The sequence below is a fragment of the Sphaeramia orbicularis genome, chromosome 7 (assembly GCF_902148855.1).
Source record: "Sphaeramia orbicularis chromosome 7, fSphaOr1.1, whole genome shotgun sequence".
Lineage (NCBI taxonomy): Eukaryota > Metazoa > Chordata > Actinopteri > Kurtiformes > Apogonidae > Sphaeramia > Sphaeramia orbicularis.
In genome coordinates, this window is record NC_043963.1 from 40,173,563 (window position 1) to 40,200,540 (window position 26,978).

Genomic DNA, 26,978 nt, shown 5'->3' on the forward strand with positions numbered 1-26,978 from the left:
TTCTTCAAATGCAATAAGTAAATACAGAAAATATGTGCACAGCCTTAAAAGACAAACAAAAATCTCAACTAGATGGGTTTTAAAGGCCCCTGACCCCATGACATTGAAGCAGCACAAACAGGTAGAAACATCTGATATGTGTTGATTTAAACCTGGTATAAAACATCAGAAAATTAATGCAATAAATCTTATATTGTTTGAATGAAAGGGTCCGAGACATGTGAAGTGCAAAGGGAGGTCACATTAACCCTTTATCAGGCAAGTGACCCTTTTTGGTAATTTCTGCACACATTACAAGACAGTGACAGCAACAGTTCCAGTGAGGACAGTGAGTCAACAATCTCAGATTCAGTGTGGTCTACAGGGTCTGTAAGGTCCACCTCTGCATGAACAGTGAGTGGACCTGCTTTGTTCGGTACCATGAAATAATGGTACTAATATAAGGAATGATGTTCAAAGGGATAATGTGGATGTGGACAGGGGTCTGGATCAGCACTTATGCTGGTCTAATGTTCTAAAATACAAGTTCCTTTCACCTTACGTGTGTTTTTCATGTATTTTTTTATATTTACTTCTTCGATTTTTTTTTTTTTTGCCACTTACAAATAAGGAACCAAATATAGTGACTTCAATGACCTTGCTTTTCTACATATGAATAAAAATTTTTGAAAATTTTCATAAAAGGAATACATTCTTATGCCCTTCAATAACACAAAAAGGTTGAAATTTAGAATTTCAGAGTATTTCTACGAGTTCCCTATGAAGGGTTAAATAGGACCACGTTGGTTTATCAAAGCTTCCCTGAAACATTTGTTTTTCCTGATGTACATAGTTCACATATATACAGATTATATCACTGAATAGAAACTGAAAAATGTCATTATAACTTTACTAAACCAACAAACCTATGTTGGCCTATGATTGTTGCACAGTACTGTATCTGTGCCAGACTTTAAAGGAATCTAAAGAAGAACTACAGTACTTCCTTCTGTGGTTGACGTGTATTATTTACATGCACTTCCCCTATGCTTGTGAGGGCTTTAATAAAGTTCAGTGTTGTCATTCATCTGGTGCTTTTCTTTACAAGTTTATTCAAATAAAGAAGTGGTTACTGAGCTTTTCATGAGCAAAAGTTTTTGTATTTTTGTGCAGTCATTCTTATTTAGAATCTTTAAAGGAAAGTGAAGTAGCCACGTAAGCTCATTCTCTCTAAAAGTACATTTTAATTCTGTTAAATTCTCAAATATACCCACTTTTGTTCTTTCTGTGTTTTCACATTCTCCCTTTTGCTATCAGTGGGATAAGGTACATGTACATGCTTGCTAAAAAAACACATCATAAGTGAAAGTAAAAGAACCTTAACACTGTCTCCAATGAAGTTTATTCAAGGACAACATTTTGATGCAGAGACTGAGAACGTCCCACAATGTTTCTACATTCCACTTAATGTCAGATAACAACCCAGACCGGTTTGCCACATTTCTGTAAGGAAGTCATACCATCCTGTAACCTGCTCATTAAAATCCAAAAGTCAATATATCCCTGCTTTTATGATGATATTGTTTAGTATAAAATAAACATAGCAAACCTAGACCTTTCTGAGGTGTTTAAGTAATATGATTTATCCAGGCCAGTTGTGTTGACAATAAAAGTGTCAGATAAAGTTTCTGTCACTTCTAATATGAAAAAAGGAAGAAGGAAGTCATCATTGCCGGTAAAAGCTTTGTTTGTATTAGTCCCCACATTGTTATTTTCGAACAGTAGTGTGAATGAATGAGGAAGTGCCTGAGCAAACACTAAAGGCAATGTAGAATCACACAAACAGGTACAGACGAACACACCTTAGGATCTGTAACAAGCTGGACCTGTCGGATGATCTGTTCCAATTTTTCATCCTTTTTTGTTTTGATGTCACTCTAGGAGGCCTGTTAATAGAAGAAGGCGACACTATATTCTGAGTTAGAGCGTTTTTCTTGCAAGCATTCTCTTGGGTCCATGGATTGTAAACCGCTTCTACGTTCGTCCATTATTCCAGAGCCTACAGACCTTCTTCATTCAGAAGTATGGACTCAAAGTAGCTCGGAGAACAACCTCAACTTTATTTGTGAATTCAAGCCTGAGCCTGGTCCACCACAGACATCAGATGAAGAAGACTGCAGTAACGTGGACTGCAAGTCAGTTTCAGTCCTTATCCCTGCGCAGTGCAGCATCTACCAGCTGAGACTACGCATCTGCATACAGGTACGATTTGACAGTCATAGCTAAAAAAAAAAAAAAAAAAAAAAAAAAAAATGTTTTTCTTGTGTTTGAAAGGGTTTATGCAGTTACACAAAACAGAAACTCAGGGTAATTTCTTTGAAATCTGAGCACATTTACAGGGGAATGTTACGGGGTTTTATTTTAAACATTCAGTGTCTACTGGAAAAATTGAAAATTGTAACCAAGCTTCTATAAGATTGAAAACTCGAGCTGAGGTAAAAGTGTCACATCTGTTGTAATTAGAATGTCCGCTGGTGCCTGGCTTTCCCCCACAGGAGTCAATCACCTGAACAAAGCCAAAACAAATAGTTTTTATGTGGACAGATAATTTTCTCCTCCATGACAACAATACAGTCAGTGAATTTTGATATAACTTGCTCATTTTGAATATCCAAACCGAAAAGTTTAGCATAATGGCCACTGTGATTGACAGGTGACTGTTTCCTCTGTTTTTACTAGTATTACCTCAGGCGACAAGACAGACTTGTCAAACTTATTTTTTCTTCCTGACAGTCAGCTCTGCTATAGTGGTCTTTACAGAGTTTCACTAACAAGAACAACAGAGGATTCTGTCATGATTTTTCTGGTGTTTCATTACAATAACTGGAGTGAATTAGCTGCATCAGCTGATGTTAGCATTAATCGTATAGAACTAACGTTATATAGTCAGCGATAGTTCTATATGGTTAGTATTTTCAGTAAGTTGCATTTCCATCCCTCGATTTTCTCCAACTCCAACCACCATAAAATGAACATGTCAACAGCCATGTCTTACATACTGAAGTTTCAAAATTGCAGTCCACTAACCTATAGTTAGTGCCAGTGAGGGTTCAGTTAATACTTACAGCTCTGGAAAAAAGAGACCCCTGCAGTTTCCTCTGACATCAGCATGTCTGCGTGTATGACAGCCATTCCCTTCCTGTGTCTGTTGAATTCCAACATAAGCACACCTTATTCTACTAAAAAAAAACACCTGATCCATGTCTTATTTCAGAAGGAGAAGTATAAACACCTCTATTGTGGCCATCACTATTAGTACCGCAAAAGTAACTGGAATCTAAAAATAACTATTGAAAACTACTGGACTTCTGTTCTGACAATGTTCCCAAACTCTGAGGACTGGTTTTTCGATCAGGACAATGCCTCCTAGCTTCAGCTAGGTCAATAAAGGTGTGGATGGCGGACCACCAGATGGAGACCCTGTCATGGCCAGCCCAATCTCCAGACCTGAACCCACTTTGACAACTTCTGGAGGAAGATGGATGGTCACAACCTATCAAACATTGCTGAGCTTCTTGAATTTCTTTGCCAGGAGCTGCATAAAGTCATCCAACAACAATGGTGGAGAGACAAGACATGTGAAAGTTGTCATTGAAAATCAGGGTTGTTCCACCAAATACTGATGTCTGAACTTTCCCAAGTTAAAACATTAGTATTGTGTTGTTTAGAAATGAATATAAACTGGTTTTCTTTACATTATTTGAGGTCGGAAAACACTGCATCTTTTTGTTATTTTGATCATGTGTCGTGTTCTGCAAACACATGCTCTAAATAACAATATTTTTATTTGGAATTTGGGAGAAATGTTGTCTGCAGTTTAGAGAATAAAACAAAAATGTTCATTTTACTCACATAGCAATAAATGGTAAAATCAGAGAAAGTGATAATTTTTGCAGTGGTCTCTTTTTTTTCCAGAGCTGTACCGTGTTTTCCGGACTGTAGAGCTCACCTGAATATAAGCCGCACCTGAATATAAGCCGCACCCACCAAATTTTAAAAGAAAAAAAAATAGTTGAACATATATAGTCCACACCTGACTATAAGCCGCAGGTGTCCACATTGTAACATGAGATATTTACACAGAGAGATGGTAAACAGAAAGATTATTTAAATATTTTTTCCCATACCTTAACTGCTTTTTTCCAAACAGTGCCTGTAACATGGCAGTAAAATGGCAGTAACGTGGCTGGTTAGAAAAAACCCAGAAAAGTTGTTGATCACTATCTTCATCTTCCTTCTACGCATTGAAACCACTGCAGTCATCTTCTTCAGTGTCAGAGTTGAACAGCCTCAGAAAGGCTCTGTCACACTCCTTCTCAGTCTCTTCTCCGTTGACGCTCTCAATGGCACTTGCGTGCAGCAGCTCTATTTCCCTCTTGGACAGACAAATCGATTGCTTTTAACTTTTTAAGTTATTTTATGGATCCTTTGAAAGCGAGCTTTTAAACATTGTTAATTGCTCTCTTCAGACGGGCACCTTTCCCACTGCCTTTAAAACGGCAGTGGTGAGGCCCCTTCTGAAGAAGAGCAACCTAGACCCTGACAATTTTAATAACTACAGACCCATATCCAACTTATCTTTTTTAAGCAAAATTATAGAGAAAGTTGTTTTCAATCAATTGAACGACTTTTTAAATAAAAATACCATTTTAGAAAAATATCAGTCTGGTTTTAGGATTAATCACAGTACAGAGACAGCTCTTTTAAAGATAGTCAATGATCTCAGGTGCAACTTGGACTCACACAAGATCTCAGTCCTGGTGCTACTGGATCTGAGCGCTGCTTTTGACACAGTAGATCAGGGGTCACCAACCTTTTCTCTTCTGTGGGCTACTTTTACCTGATGAAGTTGCCGGAGGGCTACTCTAATTTAGCAACATTTATTTACATAGCTATTTTTCATACATACACATATTTTGTATCATACGTTTGTAACATTGTGCTCTTCATTTATTTTATTTATTTATATATCTTTGTTTTAACATTTACAATACTTAAAAAGTGTTAATATGAAACTAGTATTTTACTTTAATTAAGAAAATCAAAAGTAGAAAAAAACAAATACAAGCATTTGCTGCTGTATTCCTAAATATTTTAATACTATGTCAAAAATTATGAAATGGAACAATCCTGCATATTTTTATAGAACTACTAAAAACAAATAATACACACCTGTAAGTCCATTTTTAATACTTTGAAATTGTGAAAAGGAACATTGTCACTCACACAATAAAACTTCACCAGCATGTACTGCTGTATATCTGAAGGATTTGACCTTTTCTAAATTCACATATGCTGTCAAAACATATTAATTAAAACCAGAACTTTGTGCACATAAATCCACCATCCCCGTCACTTCTACAGAGTCATCACACTGGAGTCAAATGCAGAGGCACCTGTTCAGGTCCGACTCCAGCTGTCTGAGCGCATGCGCAGATAGTGTACATATGTTTGCGCTTGTCCAGGATGTGACCCACTTTACTGATGCCTCTGTTGAAGCGCTGGCCTTGGTCAGTTTAGTGAACATGGACTGTTGTTTTTGGACTTTAGTTTTCAGCTCTTTTACCTTCTCTTCACGGAGGCTGATTCCCACTGGAGAATCTCCAGAAAAGTTGTTGTGAACTTTGGTGAAATTCCACTCCACGTTGCATCTTTTACCGACTTCCAGAACGCGCCACAGATCACACACACACACACGCACGCACGCACACACACACACACACACACACACACACACACACACACACACACACACACACACACACACACACACACGCACACACACACACACTTGTCTTTCACATTTGTCAAACAGAAGTCCGTGCCTCATCGTTGGTGAAAATAACTCCCTGACTATATTCAGCCCACATCGTTGCGGGGCTGAACCCACTTCCTGCCTGGCATCTGGCTCATCCTGGGCCCCGCCCCTCTCCAATGACAGGCAGCAAACCAGCGCTAAAGTTTGATTGACAGCTAGTTGACCGTTTCATCTCGGGAGGGGAACACTTGTAATTTTAATTGGGTGGAAATTTTGACCTGTTCTACCAAATGACGAATCAACTTTGTGTTCTTATATTAGTGACCATTGGTGAAGCACCGGTAGATCGCGAGCAACGTGTTGGAGAACCCTGAACTAGTTCTATTTTTAGTACAGGCCTGCGGGCGACTCGCGTGGCACCGTGTTGGTGAGCCCTGGTATATACAGTCTATGATTGCAACCAACTGAATACCCCCACTCACCCTCCCGTATTTGGGCTAAAGAAGTGTGAAATGTCCTTTTGGGAACCTATTTTTTATTTATTCATGTGGGATTTTTAGTTCATTTGTTGTTCACATAGTAGGTGATGGTAACGCACCTTAACACTCGCTGCTACCCACCATAAAATGGTAAAAAATAAATAACACATAAAGATTGCAAACTTTGGAATAGGATACACCCCCTCTTTAAATATTCAACAGCAATGGAAATATCATTCTTATTTTCAGGTGAAAATACTTATTAAATTTTGAATATTATATTTAACGATCATTAAACGATCATCTTACAAACTGGGTCATTAAATTTGCAATTTTCGTTTGACTGACAGTAATAACCAGTGGAATAACAGTAGATTTTCATTTATTCCTTTTATGCTTTCAGGCTCAGGAACAAAACTGCCATCCAGACCCACTGTCAATACTGGATCCACAGAAATACACTCTGCTTTATGCCAGGGGAAAAGACTGGTATGAGGCCTACGATGACTGTCAAGTTATCAGGACGCTGGACATCCCATGGTCATGTGACGACACTGGCCGTCTGTCAGCTCACATAGTTGTCACACCACCGGTGGCAGTCAATTCAAAGAAGAAGCAGAAACAGCAGGAGCTTCTGAGTTACCTGATTGGTTATGATCTCGAGAAAGCAGTCTCAGACAGACTTGATGAGCTCACATTCACTCGCAGAAAACTGGCAGCTCCCAGAAGACAAGAGCTGAGGAATCGGGATGATGAGTTTTACGCGACAGAACCTTGGATCACATGCGCCCCCATCCCAAATGAGCTCCAAGATCAGCTTAAAAGGAAGTTCCCTGTTACCTTCCATTACTTGAGCCAGATCAGCTACAGCATACAAGCTGATTTTAGTGCAACACCAAATGTTCTTCTTCAGGTATTTAGAAGGGTAATGAATGACCGGGGGACTGAATATGACAGTTCTGTTCCCCTAGTGTTGAAAGTTTCAGGACGAGAGGAGTTTTTAACTGGAGACAATGTCCTCAGTGATTTCCTCTGGGTTCGAGAGTGTCTGAAAGCAAATCAAGACCTCCATCTGTCTGTGGTGCCTGTGTCACAGTTTGTGAATGAGATGGTCACGTTCGTAGACTGGCCGCTTGTTGATGGTTTTAGTGGCCAGTTCAGCTCACACGAAGATCTCCGCCTTGACAAGAAAGATCTGGATGACATCTTCATGATATCTTTGTGGGATTGCAACAGAAAATTGCGTGTCAAACTGCTTGGTTTTGACATGCCAGAAGTTCCAATCAAATATCCCCAGTCTGTTTATGTAGAAGTCTCCATACTTTATGGCAACAAAGTCCTTGCATCAGTGGCCTCCCTTCCCAAGGCCTTTGCAGATGAGGTGCTCTGGAATGAGTGGCTGGAGTTTGATGTTCTTCTTAGTGATCTGCCACGTGGAGCAAAGCTGGGTTTTACGATTAACGCCAGCGCTAGTGACAGTGTCTCAGTGGCTAAAGAGCAAAAGCCTTCATCAATGAAAGACACAAAGTCCTCAACAAACAAAGAATCAAAGTCTCCAAAAACTAAAGATGCAAAACCAGACCTGCAGAAAGGGAGAGGGAGGGTGCTCTACTTTGTCAATCTTCTCCTAATAGATCACAGGTAAGATTTCCTTATAGCAGCATCACATACAGGTCTCTATATTAAAACCATAACACTGTTAGTCTGCCATCACACCAACCCCAAATACATCAAAACAACACATAAGCCAGCGCTGGATGAAGAGACAACACTTAAAAACAAAACAGAAACAGTAACTTTCTTTCAAAAAGGATATATAGATTCAGGATGTAACATTAATATATGCTCAGTTGTATTTAGTTTGTTTAGTGTCAGGGACTGGATTACTAGCTTTAGCTAACTGTATTTCTTGACTGTCTTGGTTCACTACATCCAAAACAGCATGTGCACTAATTTACACAATGAAGACTTAGGACATTTTTCTACCAAAAATCCTGTACTGGCTCCTAAATTCTTCTGTGCTTCTGCTCGTCTACAGAAGCAAAACTGTACATATAAAAACTGTACTGTATAGCCAAACTAGCTAGAAATGGAGCTTAGAAGCAAATGTTGACTACACAAATGTTGACTAAATATCAGCATTGGCAGACCCCATGGAAATAATGTGCACTTAACCTCCTAAGACCCAGGAAATGTCAGCAAAGTACAAACTTTTTTTTTTTTTTTTTTTTTATTAAATAAGTACCTATATTGGAAACATCATGATGCAAAAGTTTTTTCAGATGCAGTTTCTAAATTTTTCATGGAATGTCCTTTGTGGTGGACAGTTTTCTTTTTTTTTGTATAAAGTTGTGAAACTCTTGTCCACAAATGTGGACAGAAAACCCATAGCTGGGTCTGAGGAGGTTAAATGTAATTTTGCACCTTCATTATACTGAACATTACAGTTTACTTTGCATCTTACAGTTTATTTTTGCACATTACAGTCAATTTATCCTATTCTTTTTTACCCAGATCTTATGTATAGTGTATTTGTCGTATTTTTTTTACTCCTGTTTGCGCTTGAATTTTTTACTGTCATGCGGTTGCTACACTATAATTTCCCAGTTTTGAATCAGTGAAGTCCATCCATCCATCTTCTGAAGTAATGAACACATATTAGAGTAAAATCTGACCTTGCTGTTTCAAGAGGTGCTCTTAAACAATGTGTGAATGTTATCCCAAAAATACCACTTTGCACTTGTTACTGCAGGTCTGTCCTCAGTCAGGGCCCCCACACCCTCCACATGTGGCCCTACCCTGAGCAGGAGGAAGAGGCCATCACTTACCAGGCAGACAAATTGTCTTCTGCTACTAACCCAGACATAGAAAAGTCCATGGCTATCACCTTTCTCCTCGACCGCTACAGCTTCCCTGTTGTTCTCCCAAACATGTTCAGTCTCTCTGAGGGTTCCAGCAGTCCTACTTCCAGTCTTTCTCCAACAAACCCTACAGCTTCAGCCACACCCTCACCGAGTTCAACTTTCCCCAACACAGATTGCTCCTCTCCGAATGTGAATTCTCCTCCACTGACTGAGGGTGTAAACCTCAGATCCACATCTTCAGCGCACACCGGCAACCTCAGAAGATTCAGGGAGGAGAGTGTCCGCTATGCATCCAACCTTCCCCAGTTCTTGCGCAGTGTTGATTGGATGAACCGTAGAGTGGTTGAGGATGTCCACTGGCTTCTGGGAAATTTGGATGCTGCTGATCTGGACTTAACAGTAGCCCTGGAGCTATTGAGCATGGACTTTGCTGATGAAAGAGTGAGGAGACTAGCCATTGAGAGATTAGAAACTTTGTCCAACGATGACGTACTGAAGTATTTGCTGCAGCTGGTGCAGGTATGTGTTTATAACTGTGTAGAATGGCGTCAAACCAGAAGGTGAAAGGTTAAAATGTATGCCTAAACCATACTTGTGATATTTTTAAGTACTTGGCTTTGTCAGCACTGGCGGCTCGTCAATAGAGGGCGCTGCACCACCTGTCTCACTCGAAGAAGAAGATGATAGGAATCACATAAAATAATTTTACAAAACCATTATTATTTAAATAAATGGGCTATACATGATACAGCCTGTGAGTACTGCGTATAATCAGCATTCAAGTGTAGTTTAAAAATGTTTTCAGTTGTTTGCTTAGTGAGTAGTCGGTAGGAGCAGGAGGTTCTCCCATTACTATAAAAGACTTGTTATAAATGGTGCGTATGCTGTAGACCCCCCCCAATATAAGGGATAGGAGAGCACCACCCACAGGAGTAAACATCACATCCCAAAAAGAATCAAGATGTTTCTCAGAAATGCAACGTCATAACATCATCTAAACCGGGGTGAACACACTTTTTCAGCCTGTGAGCTACTTTTAAAATACCCAAGGCAAAATGATGTACGTCCACCATATATTAACATATACTAGCAGGTAGCTCAGTAGGTTATACTGCTACCATGTACACCTGTGGCTGAATAGCTCATTAGGTAACAGAACTGACCTCAATGTAGGCGACTGGGATTTGAATCCTCGTAGGTGTATTAACAACACAGACATTTAACCCATAGGCTTACTTCTACTTTTAAAAATGTAAATTAACCCATGAAGACCCAAATAGTCACCATCGACCAAAACCATCGACTGATCTAAAATGTTTGATTCCTGTTGATCCATTAATCCTATCAATACATGTAAATAATTGGTGTAAAATGCAGTTTGTCATCTTTTCATCGTCATCAGATGACCCATTTGGACGTTCAGAGGCTCCATAGAGAACGTGGAAACACTGTCATCTTCTACAACTTTGATTCACCGGTAAAACCCCTGGAGTTTGATAAATGGCAGTAAATGGAGAGACTTGGTTTATGTTCAGTTAATGATAGATTTGCTGAAAAAGTCACTTTTTCCTCAGTTTTCTTTGTTTTTGCTACAATAACCCTCAACATTTCACCAAACTTTTATAAACATCTACATGATCAGTAAATTAAATGTAGGAAAATACCTAATTTTCACCAAAACAAACCCACAAAATACAGAAGATAATATTACAATAAATGGTAATAAATCACTTCAGGAAGCTTAAATATAGAAAAAATAAATCATTTGGGAACTGACAAAAAACACTGGGTCCTTATGGGTTAATATTTTGAAATAGTGGTGCGTGCACATTGGCGTATCCTAGTAGTAATATCCCACTGAGCAAAGACACGTTCAAACAACATCTTTTCAAAGTCATTTCTGCACGTCTAATTTTGGTCCCCTGAAGGTGCAGACTGTTACTCCAGATGACATCTTTTTTCCAGCGTCCAGTGAACGTCCATTAATGAGGTCCACAGTGCCTCCGTATAGGAGCTAATTGTAGTCCAAATGTGGTCTTTGTGGACGTCTTTTCTACGTCAAATTTAAACTCATTTTAGACATTGTATTTATACTTCGTCTAGTTTCTGTACATGTAGTCCCATTTCAGAAGGTGGCATACTGTTCCAGTTCATTTTCCTATAACTTTATTTTTCTCAGCAGAAGATGGTAACTGGAAATGCATTCAAAGGCGTTATACATTTCCACTTCAAACCTGCTGCTGAGCCAAATAAAGCTAGAGGGAAATTAACTGGTACAGGAAACAGGTCCCCCACCTTCTGGACACATGGGATTACAGTCAGGTTTACAATAAATCACAATCCAATCCCGACTGTTTTTTTCCCATCTTTATTGAAAACATGTCAGTCTTAAGAACACAGAAAAAGTAAAGGGCTGACAAAAAAAAAAAATCAAAAAAATCAGTACTGTGGCTGCAGGATCTGTGGTAATGTCTCGAGTCATCACTGCGCTGAGACCCATCACGCCTGGACCTGGCGATGTGTCTTGAGGCATCACTGTGCTGGGACTTGGACCTGAACCTGTATTGGGAGACATTGTTGCGTTGGTACCTGATGCTGGATCCACCGCTGAATGTAGTTCCATTTAAATTTTAATCACTTGGCAATTTTATAACTGACATAACATATCATGTCATGCCTTATCTTGTTGCTTTACCTAGAGCGATAGCCATCCATGGCACGACCTCTCCCTGTATGTCGAGAGCCTGAAAAACACAAAGAATGTTCTTACATTTCACAAGGCCTGATAAAATAGCAAAGTGCTGAGTGAATACTTACTGGGTGTCAACAGGTCAGAGCGTAAAAAAGACAAAGAATGTTCAGAGATGGAAAATTATCGAAATGTAAACAAAAAGGTGAGCATTACTTCTGATAAATACTTACTGGGTGTTGATGTTTCCCTTCCCCCAGATTCACTGGAACGCTCCACCAGACCAGACAAATCTGAAACATATGACTGAGCCTGTAACTACTGTCTTGTGTGTAAAGAATATGTGTATAGTGAATATTGCAAAGGGAGAAGTAAATACTAACGAGGAGCGGACATTTCACTGTCCTGAGAACTGTCCGCAGGCTGGGCTTGTACAGGCATGCCTTCATCTCCAGAGGCTGAAACACATCCAAATCAGCCTGTAACTATCATGTTTGTACAACACATTACCATGCTTCATAAGATGTCATCAGTACTCACAAGCATTGTCTAAGATAGCTGTGCCCTGAATGGGCTGTAACTTCTTCGGTGGAGCAGGGTAGTTGGGCAGCTTGACACCTAGAGGTCAGTAAAGGAAAAAATAAGCATATCCATCCGCAACATCTTTATCAAATTTAAGAATTTGATTACTTTTGCAACTGGAATTTCAAATTCATTGTAGAAAACCATTACCCCTCACACTCTGCCCCTCCTCATCTGAATCTGTTAATACTGCAAAAAATGGTTAGAAACATTGATGTGTGAAATTAGAGGCCCAATTTCTGTAAACAGATTTTATATTGCAAATGTGTTAATTACTTGAGAATGAGAAAACATACCATTTCTTAAGAAAAAATCTGGAAATGCTTCTTTAGTGCGGTTCCTCGACCTCATCACCACCTCCTCCTCCTCTGCCTGACTGGTCATGTTGTAGTTCTCACATTCTCTACGGACAGCTAGAAGTAAGACAATTAAACTTTAAAAAAACATTTCAACCTTCAAGTATATTTTGACTTGGATATATAAGTAATTTTCTATTCATCAAAACACTACTTGCCTGATGTCATTTTTATCTTTCCTAGAGGAAATGTACGGAAGCGTATTGCATTCACAAAAAAAAAATAATTTCGGCTCTGTTTTTCTGAATTAATGAGATAATTATCTCATAATTACGAGAAAAAATAAGTTAAAAAAAAAAAATCGGCGCTGTTTTTCTGGCTCCTGGCCGCGCAACGTCGCCCCCGCTGGTTCGGTCATGTCCTCCGCCTCCCTCCTGACCATCCAACAAGAGCCATCCTTCAGTTTGACCCAAAGGCCGCAGGCTGGAAACGACCACAAGGCAAGTCCCGCACCCGATGGCTCGACGTCATTGCAGGCGACCTCCAACAACATGGAGTTACCATGGAGGACGCAGAGCAGCTGGCACAGGACCACCAGCCATGGAAAACACTGGTTCACCTGGTCGGCCCAATGCACTGGGACAGGACACCCGCCCCATGGCAGGAGTCCTAGTAGTAGTGGTAGTCATTAATGCCAACTCCCATCACCGCGTCCTGTCCTGTCAGGAAGCTGGGCTACAGGCTCCGAGCGCCGGGGTTCTGTCGAGTTGAGCTGCTCCGTCCACCCGCTCCAGTCCTGCTTACACACCGGGGAGCGGATAGCTGTCCACCTGGACCTGATGGAAAGTTATTGGAGGGGGGACGAACCGGTACACCAAGCCGCTCCTCCATGGATCTAGTTCTGACTAATGCTTTCCATCAGGTCCGACAAATAAATGAATCCACATTTGCACTCTTCTGCTGTGTATATTTTCTTTAATGCTGGTGAATGTCATTTTATTTGACTTCATTAATGCCAACTCCCATCACCGCGGTCGTGCCCTGTCAGGAAGCCGGGCTACAGGCTCCGAGCGCCGGTGTGCTTGAAGGGCTTGATCCGTGCACGAAGCGGGGCTTGGTTCTGATTTCTGTAAACGAAACTAGTTCCATGATCCGTAATCGGAACCGGTTACGAGAACGGAAACAACTTCACGCTCCCCCGCGAGGCTTTCAGCAGCACAGATAGAAGGAGCTCCTGCCTGGACCAGGGACCACTGTCCCACTGACAGAGAAACACAGCCACATTTTTTTTTTTTTCAGAAAACAGTATCTTGTAAACTCATAAAAACAGAGCTTTTTTTTTTTTTCCGGAAAACAGTATCTCGTAAACTCATAAAAACAGAGCTTTTTTTTTTTTTTTTTTCCGGAAAACAGTATCTCGTAAACTCATAAAAACAGAGCTTTTTTTTTTTTTTTTCGGAAAACAGTATCTCGTAAACTCATAAAAACAGAGCTTTTTTTTTCTTTTTCGGAAAACAGTATCTCGTAAACTCATAAAAACAGAGCTTTTTTTTTTTTCCGGAAAACAGTATCTCGTAAACTCATAAAAACAGAGCTTTTTTTTTTTTTTTTTTTCGGAAAACAGTATCTCGTAAACTCATAAAAACAGAGCTTTTTTTTTTTTTTCAGGAAACAGTATCTCATAAACTCAGAAAAACAGAGCTTTTTTTTTTTTTTTCAGGAAACAGTATCTCAAACTCAGAAAAACAGCGCCGATTTTTTTTTTTAACTTATTTTTTCTCGTAATTATGAGATAATTATCTCATTAATTCAGAAAAACAGAGCCAAAATAATTTTTTTTTTGTGAATGCAATACGCTTCCGTAGAAATGTCATCATCCTGGGGGTTAATTTTTTCCTTTATAGCCCTTTCTGTTTTGGTGGTGCTCATTCGCGGCCATCTAACAATTCTTTTGGTCCTGTTGATCCAATTCTCTGGAACTACACCCTCCTCTTCAATTTCACCCTCCTTCCAAACTGCCCTCGCATACATGATCTGGAAAGGACAGCATATGCATGTTACTTTAAGTTATACATTTTTATTTCGCCTAAGCATTGAGTAGACCAGTGGTTCTCAAACTTCAATTTTTTTTAAAATATTTGATAATAATAATAATAATAATAATAATAATAACTATAGATAGATAGATAGATAGATAGATAGATAGATAGTTTTTTTTTTTTCAATAAACCTTAATAAAGCTAGTGTACAACTGAACCCCATGAGGCCAGAGCAGTTTTATGGATGCACTAAATTGTTATGCATGTGGCTGTGAACCCCCACCTGAAAATATTCAGCAAACCACACTAAACATTTGTGAAATGTTCAAAAATTATCCCAAAACATTTTTTGTGTGTTTTTAATAGCAGCTATGTATGATATTTTTTAATTGAAGCAGAGTGTTAAAACCATGGACCCATAACTATGACAATGTACAAATGAACCAAATGGACCCTTGTGAGTCCATTTGGTTCCATTTGTACATAGACTCACAAACATGCAATGGTGTGCTCCTAACTAGGTCTGGGTGGTATGATCACATTTCCATATCACGATTTTTCAGAATCATATCGGTTTCATGGTATTTGACGTTTTTTTCCATGCAAGAGTGGGCTTATCCACATTTTATTCTAATGAGAAAAGAGATACGGCAGTAGATGGACTTCAAATAGCTCATTCTACTGTCACAAACATGTCCACACAGGTAAATGCAGCATGAACAGCACGAGTGATTTCCATTAGAAATTAACTAGGATAATAGCGGCCCGCCACGGTCCCGTTTGGGCCCGCCCGAACAATGTTGTTTGCAGTGATCACGTTAAAGCTTCCGTAAAGGTTTAGGCACTGTGGTCGTGTTCAAAAGCTAACGTTAGATGATAGGATGAGATGCAGTGCTAATTGTAGCGACAACAGGTTTAAAGTAGATTAATACAACAAAGCTAAAAATGCAAACATTATAACTGCGTAAATGAACATACAATTAACTAGGCAGTCTATGGGCTGACTGAACTTACCTGCAATTTTGTGGACGATGATTTAGGACGGATGGGGGTTGTTGTAGAAGTCGTACAACCTACGGTGTACTGAGCCGAGCAGCTATTTTTTTCCACAGTAGAGAAACACCTGGGCCAATCGGAGTGTACGTTGTGATGACGCAATGCCTCAGCCAAACAATGGCGTTGACTGGTTGTTTTTTTTTTTTTTTCCCCCAATACACCTCAATTTGTTGTATTAAACAGAATTACACATCGCCATTTTAGAAAGGAAAAACAGGAAAATGTAAACAAAGTCTTACTTTTATTCAAAAACAGTGTTTAATCACAAATAATCATGTTATAAATAATAATAATAATAATAATAATAATAATAATAATAATAATAATAATAAAATAAGTAGATAGATAGATAGATAGATAGATAGATAGATAGATAGATAGATAGATAGATAGATAGATAGATAGATATTTTTTGGTGTTGTTGTAAGGCTCTTGTACTCATGTCTTGTAAGCCCATGAGGGCTGGGCACCTTTGGTGTATGACACTGTGATAATAAAAAAAAAACCTCACTCACTCACTCACTCCTGCTTAGACGTCCACTTGACGTCCAAAAAAGTTACCTAGCCGACATTCAAATGTTGAACGGCATACTGACGTCCAAGTGGGGTCATGATTAGACGTCCAAATAGCAGACCTAATTTGCACGTTGTGCAGATGTCCAGAATTGGTCTTGGACCGACATACGCGATATAGACATAGTCTGCACGTCCATCAGACGTCTAATGTTTAGTGGGATGTGGTTAGAGTGCCTCCAGACACTGTCTTGCAAACTGTGCCCCACCAAAAAATAATTTCATCAGATACCAGCAAGTGTTGAGCAAATAGAGCAAAATGCAAATGATCAAGTTTTGACCTTGTATTTAATACTGTCAGATAGAGTCCCACGGTATATTATGTAAGTAGGTTGTGCCTCTTCTGATTATGCTTCATAGAATGTAACTAAAATAATAAAAAAGTTTTTATCCTGTTTGAATTGTGCTATAAATAGCATATATGATCTTTGTGTATTTCAAATATAATGCATCGTATGTATAAAGACATAAAATATATTTGTAAAAATAAAGTAACAGCTACTTTTAAACCACAATCACAGGAGCTGGTACATAGACTCTATTTACAGATTGAACTGTTTCTTGGTGAAAAAGGCTTTTGGAAGATGTCACTTTGAATTACAGGGAATTAGAATGGCTTTTTTTTTGTTTTGTTTTATTTAACCCTTTCATGCCTGAATTATGAGAACCTTATCAAGATTTTTTTCTTGATTGTTTTTATTCCTCCTTATTCATGAGGAAAAAACAATGAGATTGAATTATAATAATAATAATAATAATAATAATAATAATAATAATAATAATAATAATAATTATTATTATTATTATTATTATTTTTTTTTTTTTTTTAAATTAACCTATTTTTCATGGAGTTACAAAAATGTCCACTCATTTGGACACCATGTGTTTAATTTTTGAAGCAAAGAAACATGTATTTAAACGTAATATCAGAAAGTGAAACTGTGTGAAAACTATGCAACGAGCATTTTTAATGCAGCTAACCTGATGTTATCTCACCTTTTATCATATTCTAATACTAGTTCTTACTCACTTCATGGACATAATATTAAAAAAAAAAACTTTTTGTTTAGGAAAACTGTTAATTTCAGTCTAATAACAACTAGCAATTGATTTACACTCAATCATGTCACCGCAGATCAGGTTTATCAAGAACACGAAGTTACAGTAATAGTATGAATGTCAGTGTATTATGGGATGGTGCACAAGCGTCCACTGTGTCGGCTGATATGGAACTAAAACAAAAAAAAACATGAATATACAAGAGAACAGCTGGAGAATAACTGTCCACTGGAGTGACCAGTATGTGTGAAAGGGTTAACATAATTTCTAGTGTTTGTTTTGCACAGTTTCACATTGGGATGGTGTTTCTACAACCTGAACCATTCTTAAAAAGTCCCTCTCATCCTGTGTCCTTCTACTTGTGAATATTCATCATAATTTAGGATGATTTTGACTTTGAGTGCAAATGCTTTTGTTATGGTGATTCTATTTTTACTTCCTGTTCTATAGACGCTCAAAGTTGAACCTTACCACGACAGTTTCCTTGCTCGGTACCTCATCCAACGAGCTTTGCGGGTAGGTCATTTAATTCTGAACCATCAAATTAGAACTTTTTCCACACTGACTTGATTTTAATATTCATATTTAATATTGACGGGGCTGCAAGCAGGCAGCCATGTATTGTCTGTGTGTTTACATCCTTGTTGTAACAGAAAATAAGACATTTATTGGTTTAATAGCAAGTCAAAAATATTATGTCTGTAACTTCACTGACTTTGTGACTTTGTGTTTAACTGCAGAGCAAGAGAATTGGCCACTTTTTCTTCTGGTACGTTCGCAGTGAAGTGGCAGGATGTCCTTATTTTCGCCAGCGCATGGCTGTGATTTTGGAGGCCTACCTGTTGGGCTGTGGACAGGCTTTAATTGACAGCTTCACCCTGCAGGTCCAGGCTGTGGAGGCCATGCAGAAAGCTGCAATAGAGATTAAGACTCAGTACCCCGACAAGACTGACCTCCCCCCTACTGGTGAGATACAACTAAGATTGTCATTTTTAAATAGAAAACAAGTCAAACTGAAGCCAAACTGACCAAATAACTGTTCAATTCTAAATTTATTTCACATTAACAGCTTATAATTGTGGACAATTTTAAATAATAACTGTGTTTTGAAACATACAGTCTGTTGAGGGAATATTTACATCACAAGTTGAGGAGAAGAAAATATACATAAAACATGTAGTTAATGAGTGCTCAATATTTGATGCCAAAAGTTTGAGTGAACTGGAAATATCACAATACAACATGTTCTGTCGCTCCATCGGTGAATTCATTCTCTTAAATGTGTCTCTGTGTGTTTTATGTTGTGTGTTGTTGCTACTATTTTAGCTCCTCTTAAGCTACAAGAGCTCCTGAGAGAAAGTAGTCTACCAGATGAGTTTGTGTTGCCTTTTGATCCTCGGGTCAAAGCAGGAAGGATCCTGGTAAGTCTCATTAATGTTACAACAATGTATTGAATCATAAACTTGATTTTTTTCATTCTACATGATGTGCGGACATGTTCAAGATGTGGACATCTGCGGTCTTGAGATGCACTCTTTGATCCTTGTCTATCTATTGTGGTATAGATTTTTTTGCAGACATCCTCACATGACAGCGAGTGTTTTCATCAGTTAGTTCTACCTCACCTGTTTCAGCATACAAATAAACCTGTTGTTCATCATGGTGTGTGCTGCTGATCTCTTGGCCAGGTCGCCCTTGTAAAAGACATATTGATCTCAGTAAGACTTTATCTGGTTAAATAAGGTTAAATAAAAAATGAAAAAAAGTTTTATTTCTTTTCAAAGCCAAAGTATTTAGTCCCTTATAGATATTTCCCCCTCTATTGTTAGCTCACCAGCCCATAGGCCATGAGCTACGGTGAAGGTGCTTTGTCCAGCATCATCTTCATCGTCTTTATCATCATCTTTGTTATTGCCTTCGTTAGCAATTTCTTTGAACATTGTGTTCTACAAAACTACTGGTCATTGTGATTCATTTCATATTTTACATGTAGCTTCCTTGGAACAATATCCATAAATTTGTTTCCCAGTTTTGAAAGATTTTGAGTTTTGTATTTTTTTTATGAATTTTTGAAATATTTAAAATTTGCCTTTACTTATAATGGGCCATATTTTGATGGCATATGAGATTGAAATGGTCAGAGATATCAATATAGTTACTACTGAGCACTGATAGGAAGTCATATATGAACTTCCATTAAATTTGCTGGGTTCTCCTCCAGTGAAAGTACCACCCACTTCTGTTGGGAGATTGATTTCCTGCATCAAGACCACAGGCTTTCAGAAATTACATGTATTCACACTATGAGCCGTATGTCCAGAGAGATATATTCTACCATTATTTCTACTGTTTTTCTGTAGCATGAATTTTGTATATGTAGTACATAGTGTGGGATTTTGGATGCACTGTGAGAGCTGTTACCATCCTGCTGTTAGCCACAGCTAATACTGAACAACAAACGGTGGATGTTATATAAGGAAACCACAGTGGGTAACACACTATCTGGGAATAAAATACCTGCCTGTCTAATTCTTACAGATTTAGCCAATGGTGTTAGCATTATTAGACAGCAAACAACAGTATTGCTATTTCCACACATAATGATTCCGTTCTTTAAAATTGTTATCAGTATCTTGTATATCTTTGTATTGATACACATTTCTCTAACATAGCAGAAGAACCTGACAACCTCGCAAATTCAACTTGTTATTGATTCTCGATAGAACATGTCAGTGTGATACAGGGCCATTGGTCCTTCTTTTTTTTGTTTTTATAAATGGGGTTAATGGGGTAAATTTTTTCTCAAAAATAAAAAAAAACAAAACTGTGGAATAATACCAATTAATAAAGAATATATAATGTAATATAACTCTTCTTAACTACTGGTTAATCAGTATTCCACGTCCAGAGTAAGTCCAGTAATGTCCAAGTCACTGAATGTCCTGTGGAGTTCAGTTAAATAAATCAGTGAGAAATGGAATCAGTATAGGATATGTCCAGATGTGACTAGAGCAGATGTGACTTCACAGAATGAGTGACAATGAAGAGGGAGACTGGAGAGGGAGGACACCTGGACCCCATGACTCCTCTGAGGTAGTTGATAGGTTTAACACAGTGCTTTCCAACCTTTTTTGGCTTGTGACCCCATTTTAACATCACAAATTTCTGGTGGCCCCAGTCTTTTTTTTTTTTTTGCTAAAATTAATTTGTTTTTGATCATGTAATAGTTGGCTATACTATGTTGCAAATAAAGTTTAATTTTAGATTACATTTATTCTATATAATGTATATTATTATGGACAGAGGCAGAAAAGCCAGGTGTAGATTACTACAAAAATGAGAATTTGATTTTCCTTGGTCAGGATATGTACAGTCAGTCCAGCTTGGATTTACAAGGCTGACAGTTAATACTGAACAGACAATAACAAACCATGAATTATGAAAGAGCTGCAGCATCTGAAACCGACCACAATGAACATTTGACAGATAAACAGTACCACAGTGCTTCAGTTTCAGCTTCACAGTTTGTCCTGTCTTTTATGGATTTTGATTGTCTCTCTCAACTCACCATAGATTTTTTTTATTAGTAAGTAGTTTTTTTTTATATTGTTATCAATTAGTTGAAATTTCAGGTGACCCCATTTGAATTCTAGGCGACCCCATGTGGGGTCCCGACCCCAACACTGGTTTAACAGCTGAAAAGGGAGAGATTCTACAAACTACAACTATGATAAGTTGTTCACCAGTCAAAGCTTCATGGCAGAATGCAAAGAGGAAGACATTTCTGAAGAAATCTCAGCTTGAGGTCACCCAGAAGTGTGACTCATGCTCAAGAGAACTATGGGAAAACAATTTTTTCATGCAAGACAATGACCTGAAGTGTACAGCTACAGCTACACAGGAACGGTTTAAGGTGACAAGGTCATTGTTCAAAGCCCAGACCTCAATCCATTACAGTCCAAGTCCATTGTCACTGACTTGGATAAAGCTGCTCACCCTTGACCAATCCTCTGCTTTGAAATAAACTTTGAATTTACTCTGACATTTTATGAACACACACATGATCAGTGAATTAAATATAAAAAAAAAAGCAAATGGTTTTCACTGGAAAATATAAAATGCAGAAGAAAAAAATCTTTTGGAAGCCTATACAAAATTAGTTATAGGTTTTTAATGGTCCTTAAAAACATTAAATTAAAAGAAAACAGATCAGAAAGATGGCATTTTCAACACAAGTCTACCTAATGAAATCCTCCTAAAAAGTCCAAAACCAAATTTGGGAAAAATTTAATGGACGTGTGCTTAAAGTTCAACCGAAGTGAGATTTCTGATCAGTTTTGGAGACAGCCACCAGGGGGACATCCACACATTTTGGCTTCACATTTAACAGTTCAACCCTTCAGACATTATTCCAGGTAAATGTGCTGCTGTGAATTTGTGTTGCACTGTAAATAAAAAACCCATAAAAAAAAAAACAGTATTATTCCAGCAGCAGGGGTGCCAAAAAAAATACTGGAAAATAACAGAAAATAACCATCTCATAAAAATACGGTAATTTATTAAAATACAGTTTTTTGGCCCTAACTTTGCATGAGATTTTGCTTCTTTTTTTTTTTTTTTTTTACTTTTTTTTTTTTTTTTTTACTTTTTAATGTTTAATAAAGAATATTTTCATGTATTAAAACAATCAAATTACCTATAAATAAATATATATACAAAAACTGTATTTTGACAGTTTATCAGTGCTTATACATGTTATACATTTACAAAAATGAATTTATTCAACATTTTTGTTGTGAAACCTCCCATCATTACACAAGATATTTGTCAATTAACAACTAAGTCTTGTTAAACTTACAGAACAAATACTATTTTTACGGTTAATTGTCAGTAATTTTATCTCATTTTATTTATTTTTTTTTTACAGTATTAAAATTTAAATTAACAGTTTAATCTCATAAATAGAAAATAAATATTTGTGAAATTACAATACATTTGCAAATGTATTTTAAGTGTATTTTTCTGTGAAGAAAGAAAAAATTTCTTTTAAAAAATTTAAATTTTATGGTTATTCACAGTTACGGTTTTTTCATGTTATTTTATATTTGACATGTAAAATCACAGTCTATTTTTGTCATTTCATTGATATTTTCCTGTATCTTAAAAATACAGGAAAAATCTGTAAAATAAACTGTGAAAATTCTGTTAAATTACAGATTTTTTTTTTTAACAGTGTGTTTCAGTGTCATAAAAGCTGCTGTGAGTATGTGTTTGTTTTCTTCAGTGGTTTTGTTTTACTGTGTGTTTTAGGGTCAAAACAGGATGGAATTACAGAAAAAGACACAGAGGAATTGAAATTTTACAGGGTTTTTACTAAATACGGCATTCAGAATGTTCATCAATAAGAGATCTTTTTTTTTTAAATCAGTCCAGATTTTTGGCACCTCGTTGAACTTCAAAAAGCAATCACATGGTCAAAACTCAGTAAAAACACATTAAAAACAAAACAAAAAAAAAGGAAAATTATGACACACAACAAACAACAGTAAAAACAAAAAAAAAAGGAAAATGGTGTAAAAACAAAAAGACCAAACTGTCTATTTCTGTAGGGAGTCAGTCTCACTCAATGCTCTCTGTTTTGCTCCCCATTACACAGATGATGTCGGGGGGGGGGGGGGGGGGGGGGGATTTGTGAATGAAGATTTAAAATAAATCATAAATTCAGAACACTCACCAGAGACATGTCAGGGGCTAAAGGGTTAAAATGTTCTCACGATGCCCATCTTTCATGCAGTCTGTGGTTAAATTTTAGTCACACAAACAGATAAATCTGCTTTCTTTGCATCTATCTCATCCAGCTGGACAAATGCAAAGTGATGGCCTCAAAGAAGAAACCTCTGTGGCTGGAGTTTGCTCCCATGCCTTCACCTACTTCTGCCACACCTGTAGGAATCATCTTCAAACAGGGGGACGACCTCAGACAGGACATGCTGGTCATCCAGGTCAGAGAGGGACACTGCATAGATTTTTGTTTTATTTGTATTGGTGAATGATTGCGGATGACATCACTCTGTGTTTTCCCAGACGTTGGTGGTGATGGACTCGATCTGGCAGGAGAAATCCATGGACCTCAACCTCGTCCCTTACGGCTGCATCTCCACAGGACATAACATAGGTATTAACAACTCAAACAGTTGAAAACCGGGATCCATAAGTTATTTATATATTAGTCTTGTAACTCAAGGCTATTCAATATATTTTATTTTACATTTCACCACATCCAAGGCTTTGCATGTATTCACTTCCATTAAATACATTTCATTTGTCTATGAGAAGTGATGGATTTAACCTCAGTCCAACTTATTACAACATTTACATTATTTTATGTAGTTTAAGCCTTCAGTCAATAGCCTTTATTTAAATAATATTTTACCACTCATTTTGGAAAAATTGAACTGAAATTGTGAATTATTTCTGAAACTGGTAGCTGTTAGAATCATTTAGATGGTTTGAAACCATTTAAATATTCTAAATGCTAAGAGATATTCACACCCTTTGTTTTTGCTCAAATTCTACCTGGATACATTCTACTATTTTTAATGACGCATATAAACTATAAATTATCACCCAGTTCTGTGGTACACTGTTTTAGCCAACTTCATGCCAACATTTACCATATTTCATTGGAATATCTGATCTATATAGAATGGAATAAAATGGAATTTAATTTTAATAATTTTAGTTATTATGCACTTTTTGAATGAAGTAAGTATCAGCTTCACCTCCCTGGCCTATGGTCAAGAAGACATACTGTGTATCTCAGGAGTTTCTTATTAAAAAAACCTAAAACAACCACAACGTATCTTTATTTCACTTTGGTAAAAGAGGAGGCATCAAAATGGGACCCCCCTTCCAATTTGCAGCTGTACACATGTAGTGACACCCCAAATTCAGATTTTTCTTATAATCACAGTATTGGCTACTTCCTGATAAAAAGCGCCAGACTTTGATTATCATCCAAAAGATGATTCAACCACAGCCTTCCTTCAAATGAGCATCTAAAACATGATCCAGTTCCCCATTTCGACCTGATTTTTTTTTTAATCAACTTGCTAATGACATTTTTCTTAAAATGTTCTCTTCATATAACCTACCTACGTGAATTGAGGCTCCCTCCCCTCACTGATTCAGCCAAGCCACTGCTGAACAATGTCTCTGTGAGCTGAACTCACAAATAAATAATTTTAGTTGAAATCAAAAGTCCTCCTGGATGTTTACATCTAGTGACATGCAGGTGATTTGTCAAATGTTCTGCCTCTGTCTGAGTTGAGCAGCAGGCAATGTCATTATTCTTTTGAGTTCAGAGTAAAATTGCCATATGCCATATGTTGCCATATGTTCTTTTTACTGTTCGTTCCATATAGAGTGGTAAACGCTGTGGGTAGTGAGCTGTAATTTAGCTGGCTGTCACGGCTGAATGAGGAATGAAACCCAAACGCACGACTGCCATACAATATCTTAAAAATTAACAGTCTTTATTTTCAAGGACAACAAATAGGAATCTCTCAGTTGAGGCACAAAGGTAAAAAAAAAAGAAAGAAAACTGCAAAAACACTCAATCAAGGCAAAAGGTCAAAATATGTGAAATTACAAGATAACACAAAATCACTTACGGAGGAGAAACTGCAGTCCACTTAGTAAAAGTAATAAAAAAACATTCAAGCAAGCACATGGAACAAGAGATTTACAAAATCTGACAAGACAAGGTGACGCGACACTGGTTCTTCTGGCACAGAAGAAGATGAACTGGCACAGGATAAAGGGAGACCAGGACAATATACTGTATATACACACTAGATAATGGGGAACAGGTGGAAACAATCAGGGCATGGGGAGACGATCAGACCAACAGGAAAACAGAGGGACAAACCATGAACAAAATAAAAGTCACAGGACAAAACATAACTATAATCTCCTGGTTATGACACTGGCTAAAAAGATGGGTCATAAAATTGAGTGACAATCCTTTTTAAAAATAACCGTTGAGCGGTCGGTAGTAAACCAGTGCACAGGTCACCAGGTCACCAGTGACCCTTTAAAGGCTTACGGTTAGGTTCAGGGATAGGGTTACACTTGAGCCGTGTTTAAAGTGATTTAATCTGGATGGTATTTCAGCCACATGTTAAACATGGAAACTAGCAGCTACATATTGGTCTTACACCTCCTCAGTTGTAACCATGAGCCATGGACCTTGAAAAGAGTGGATGTAATTAATTATATCTTTGCTCCACAGGTGTGATTGAAATTGTGAGGAATGCAGCAACAATTGCTGCGGTTCAAAGGAGCCATGGAGGAACAACTGCAGCCTTCAGAAACGATGCTCTGTTTGAGTGGCTCAGATCAAAGGGCCCCCTCCAGGAAATTGTAAATATACATTTTCTAACAGTTTAGAAAAAAATATAATCTGTCCCTATATATGCAATTAAAGAAAAGAGGAGAAGTTGCAATACTATGAGAATAATAAATTATTTATAACATAAACTGAGCAAAAATATAAACACACCATGTGACACTTGAACTTTTAATGGCGTTAGGTGTTGCACAATATATTAAATGACACACAGATGATTCTGTTGATCAATGTGGTACAGATTAATGTCAGTTAGAACATGACTGTGGCATCTAGGATTTAGGGACATTCATGTGGACATGTGATTCTGAGATACCATCTAAGAATCAAAACAGAGTCAGTGGATTCTGGAATCAGAAGACTTTACTTGCGGCAAGGAGCCAAGTACATACAACAAGATGCAGCAGCTGACTGACTAACACCAGGAAGTCTAAGTTCTTATGAAAGAATATGGATATTACAATCATTGGTCCAAGTGTCCAAACATAATGATGTTGATCCAGTTCACCATTGGCTCAGGTATTCAAAACACGGTGATGCATGGGTTCAGAGAGCGTGTTTGTACTCTACTCCCACCTACACTATGGCCTGATCTCCCCAAGGGCAACAGGCTGCTCTGGCCCTGAACTGGCACCACGAGACAGAAAACATGTAGATAGACAAGAAATAGACATATCCTGGGTGCTTTCTCATAGGATATGTCATCACGACCCATCCATGCCTCGCGGTCCAGACACCTGGTGTTTACAGAGAATAGTCTAATATATTTCTCTAACAACACGGTGGAGGCCGGTTGAAAGAAATCACAACTCCATGTCTCATGTGTCCACCATTGGCTTCCCATAGAACACAGGTGTCAAACATGTGGCCCAGGGGCCAAATCCGGCCCGCCAAAGGGTCCAGTCCGGCCCTTGAGATGAATTTGTGAAATGCAAAATTACACTAAAATATTAACAATCCTTTTAGTTCAGGTTCCACATTCAGACCAATTCAATCTCAAGTGGGCAGGACCAGTCAAATACTATCATAATAACATATAAATAACGACAACTCCAAATTTTTCTCCTTGTAAATGTAAATATTTTATGTCTTTACACTAAAACAAAGTATAATTTCGCAAAAAATATGAATAAC

General features: G+C 37.8%; 1 protein-coding gene across 1 annotated transcript in view; it reads left to right on the forward strand.

Moving 5' to 3' along the window:
* The first annotated feature begins 1,796 nt into the window (after positions 1 to 1,796).
* Positions 1,797 to 26,978, forward strand: part of LOC115423244 (phosphatidylinositol 4,5-bisphosphate 3-kinase catalytic subunit gamma isoform) — a 30,331-nt gene continuing 5,149 nt past the window's right edge. Inside the window, exons 1-9 of the mRNA XM_030140021.1 lie at positions 1,797 to 2,241; positions 6,680 to 7,917; positions 9,029 to 9,659; positions 17,885 to 17,950; positions 18,175 to 18,400; positions 18,761 to 18,855; positions 23,293 to 23,436; positions 23,519 to 23,609; positions 25,728 to 25,858. Coding sequence (XP_029995881.1) covers positions 1,996 to 2,241; positions 6,680 to 7,917; positions 9,029 to 9,659; positions 17,885 to 17,950; positions 18,175 to 18,400; positions 18,761 to 18,855; positions 23,293 to 23,436; positions 23,519 to 23,609; positions 25,728 to 25,858 — 2,868 coding nt within the window. The 5' untranslated portion in view covers positions 1,797 to 1,995. The remainder of the gene's footprint in view (positions 2,242 to 6,679; positions 7,918 to 9,028; positions 9,660 to 17,884; positions 17,951 to 18,174; positions 18,401 to 18,760; positions 18,856 to 23,292; positions 23,437 to 23,518; positions 23,610 to 25,727; positions 25,859 to 26,978) is intronic.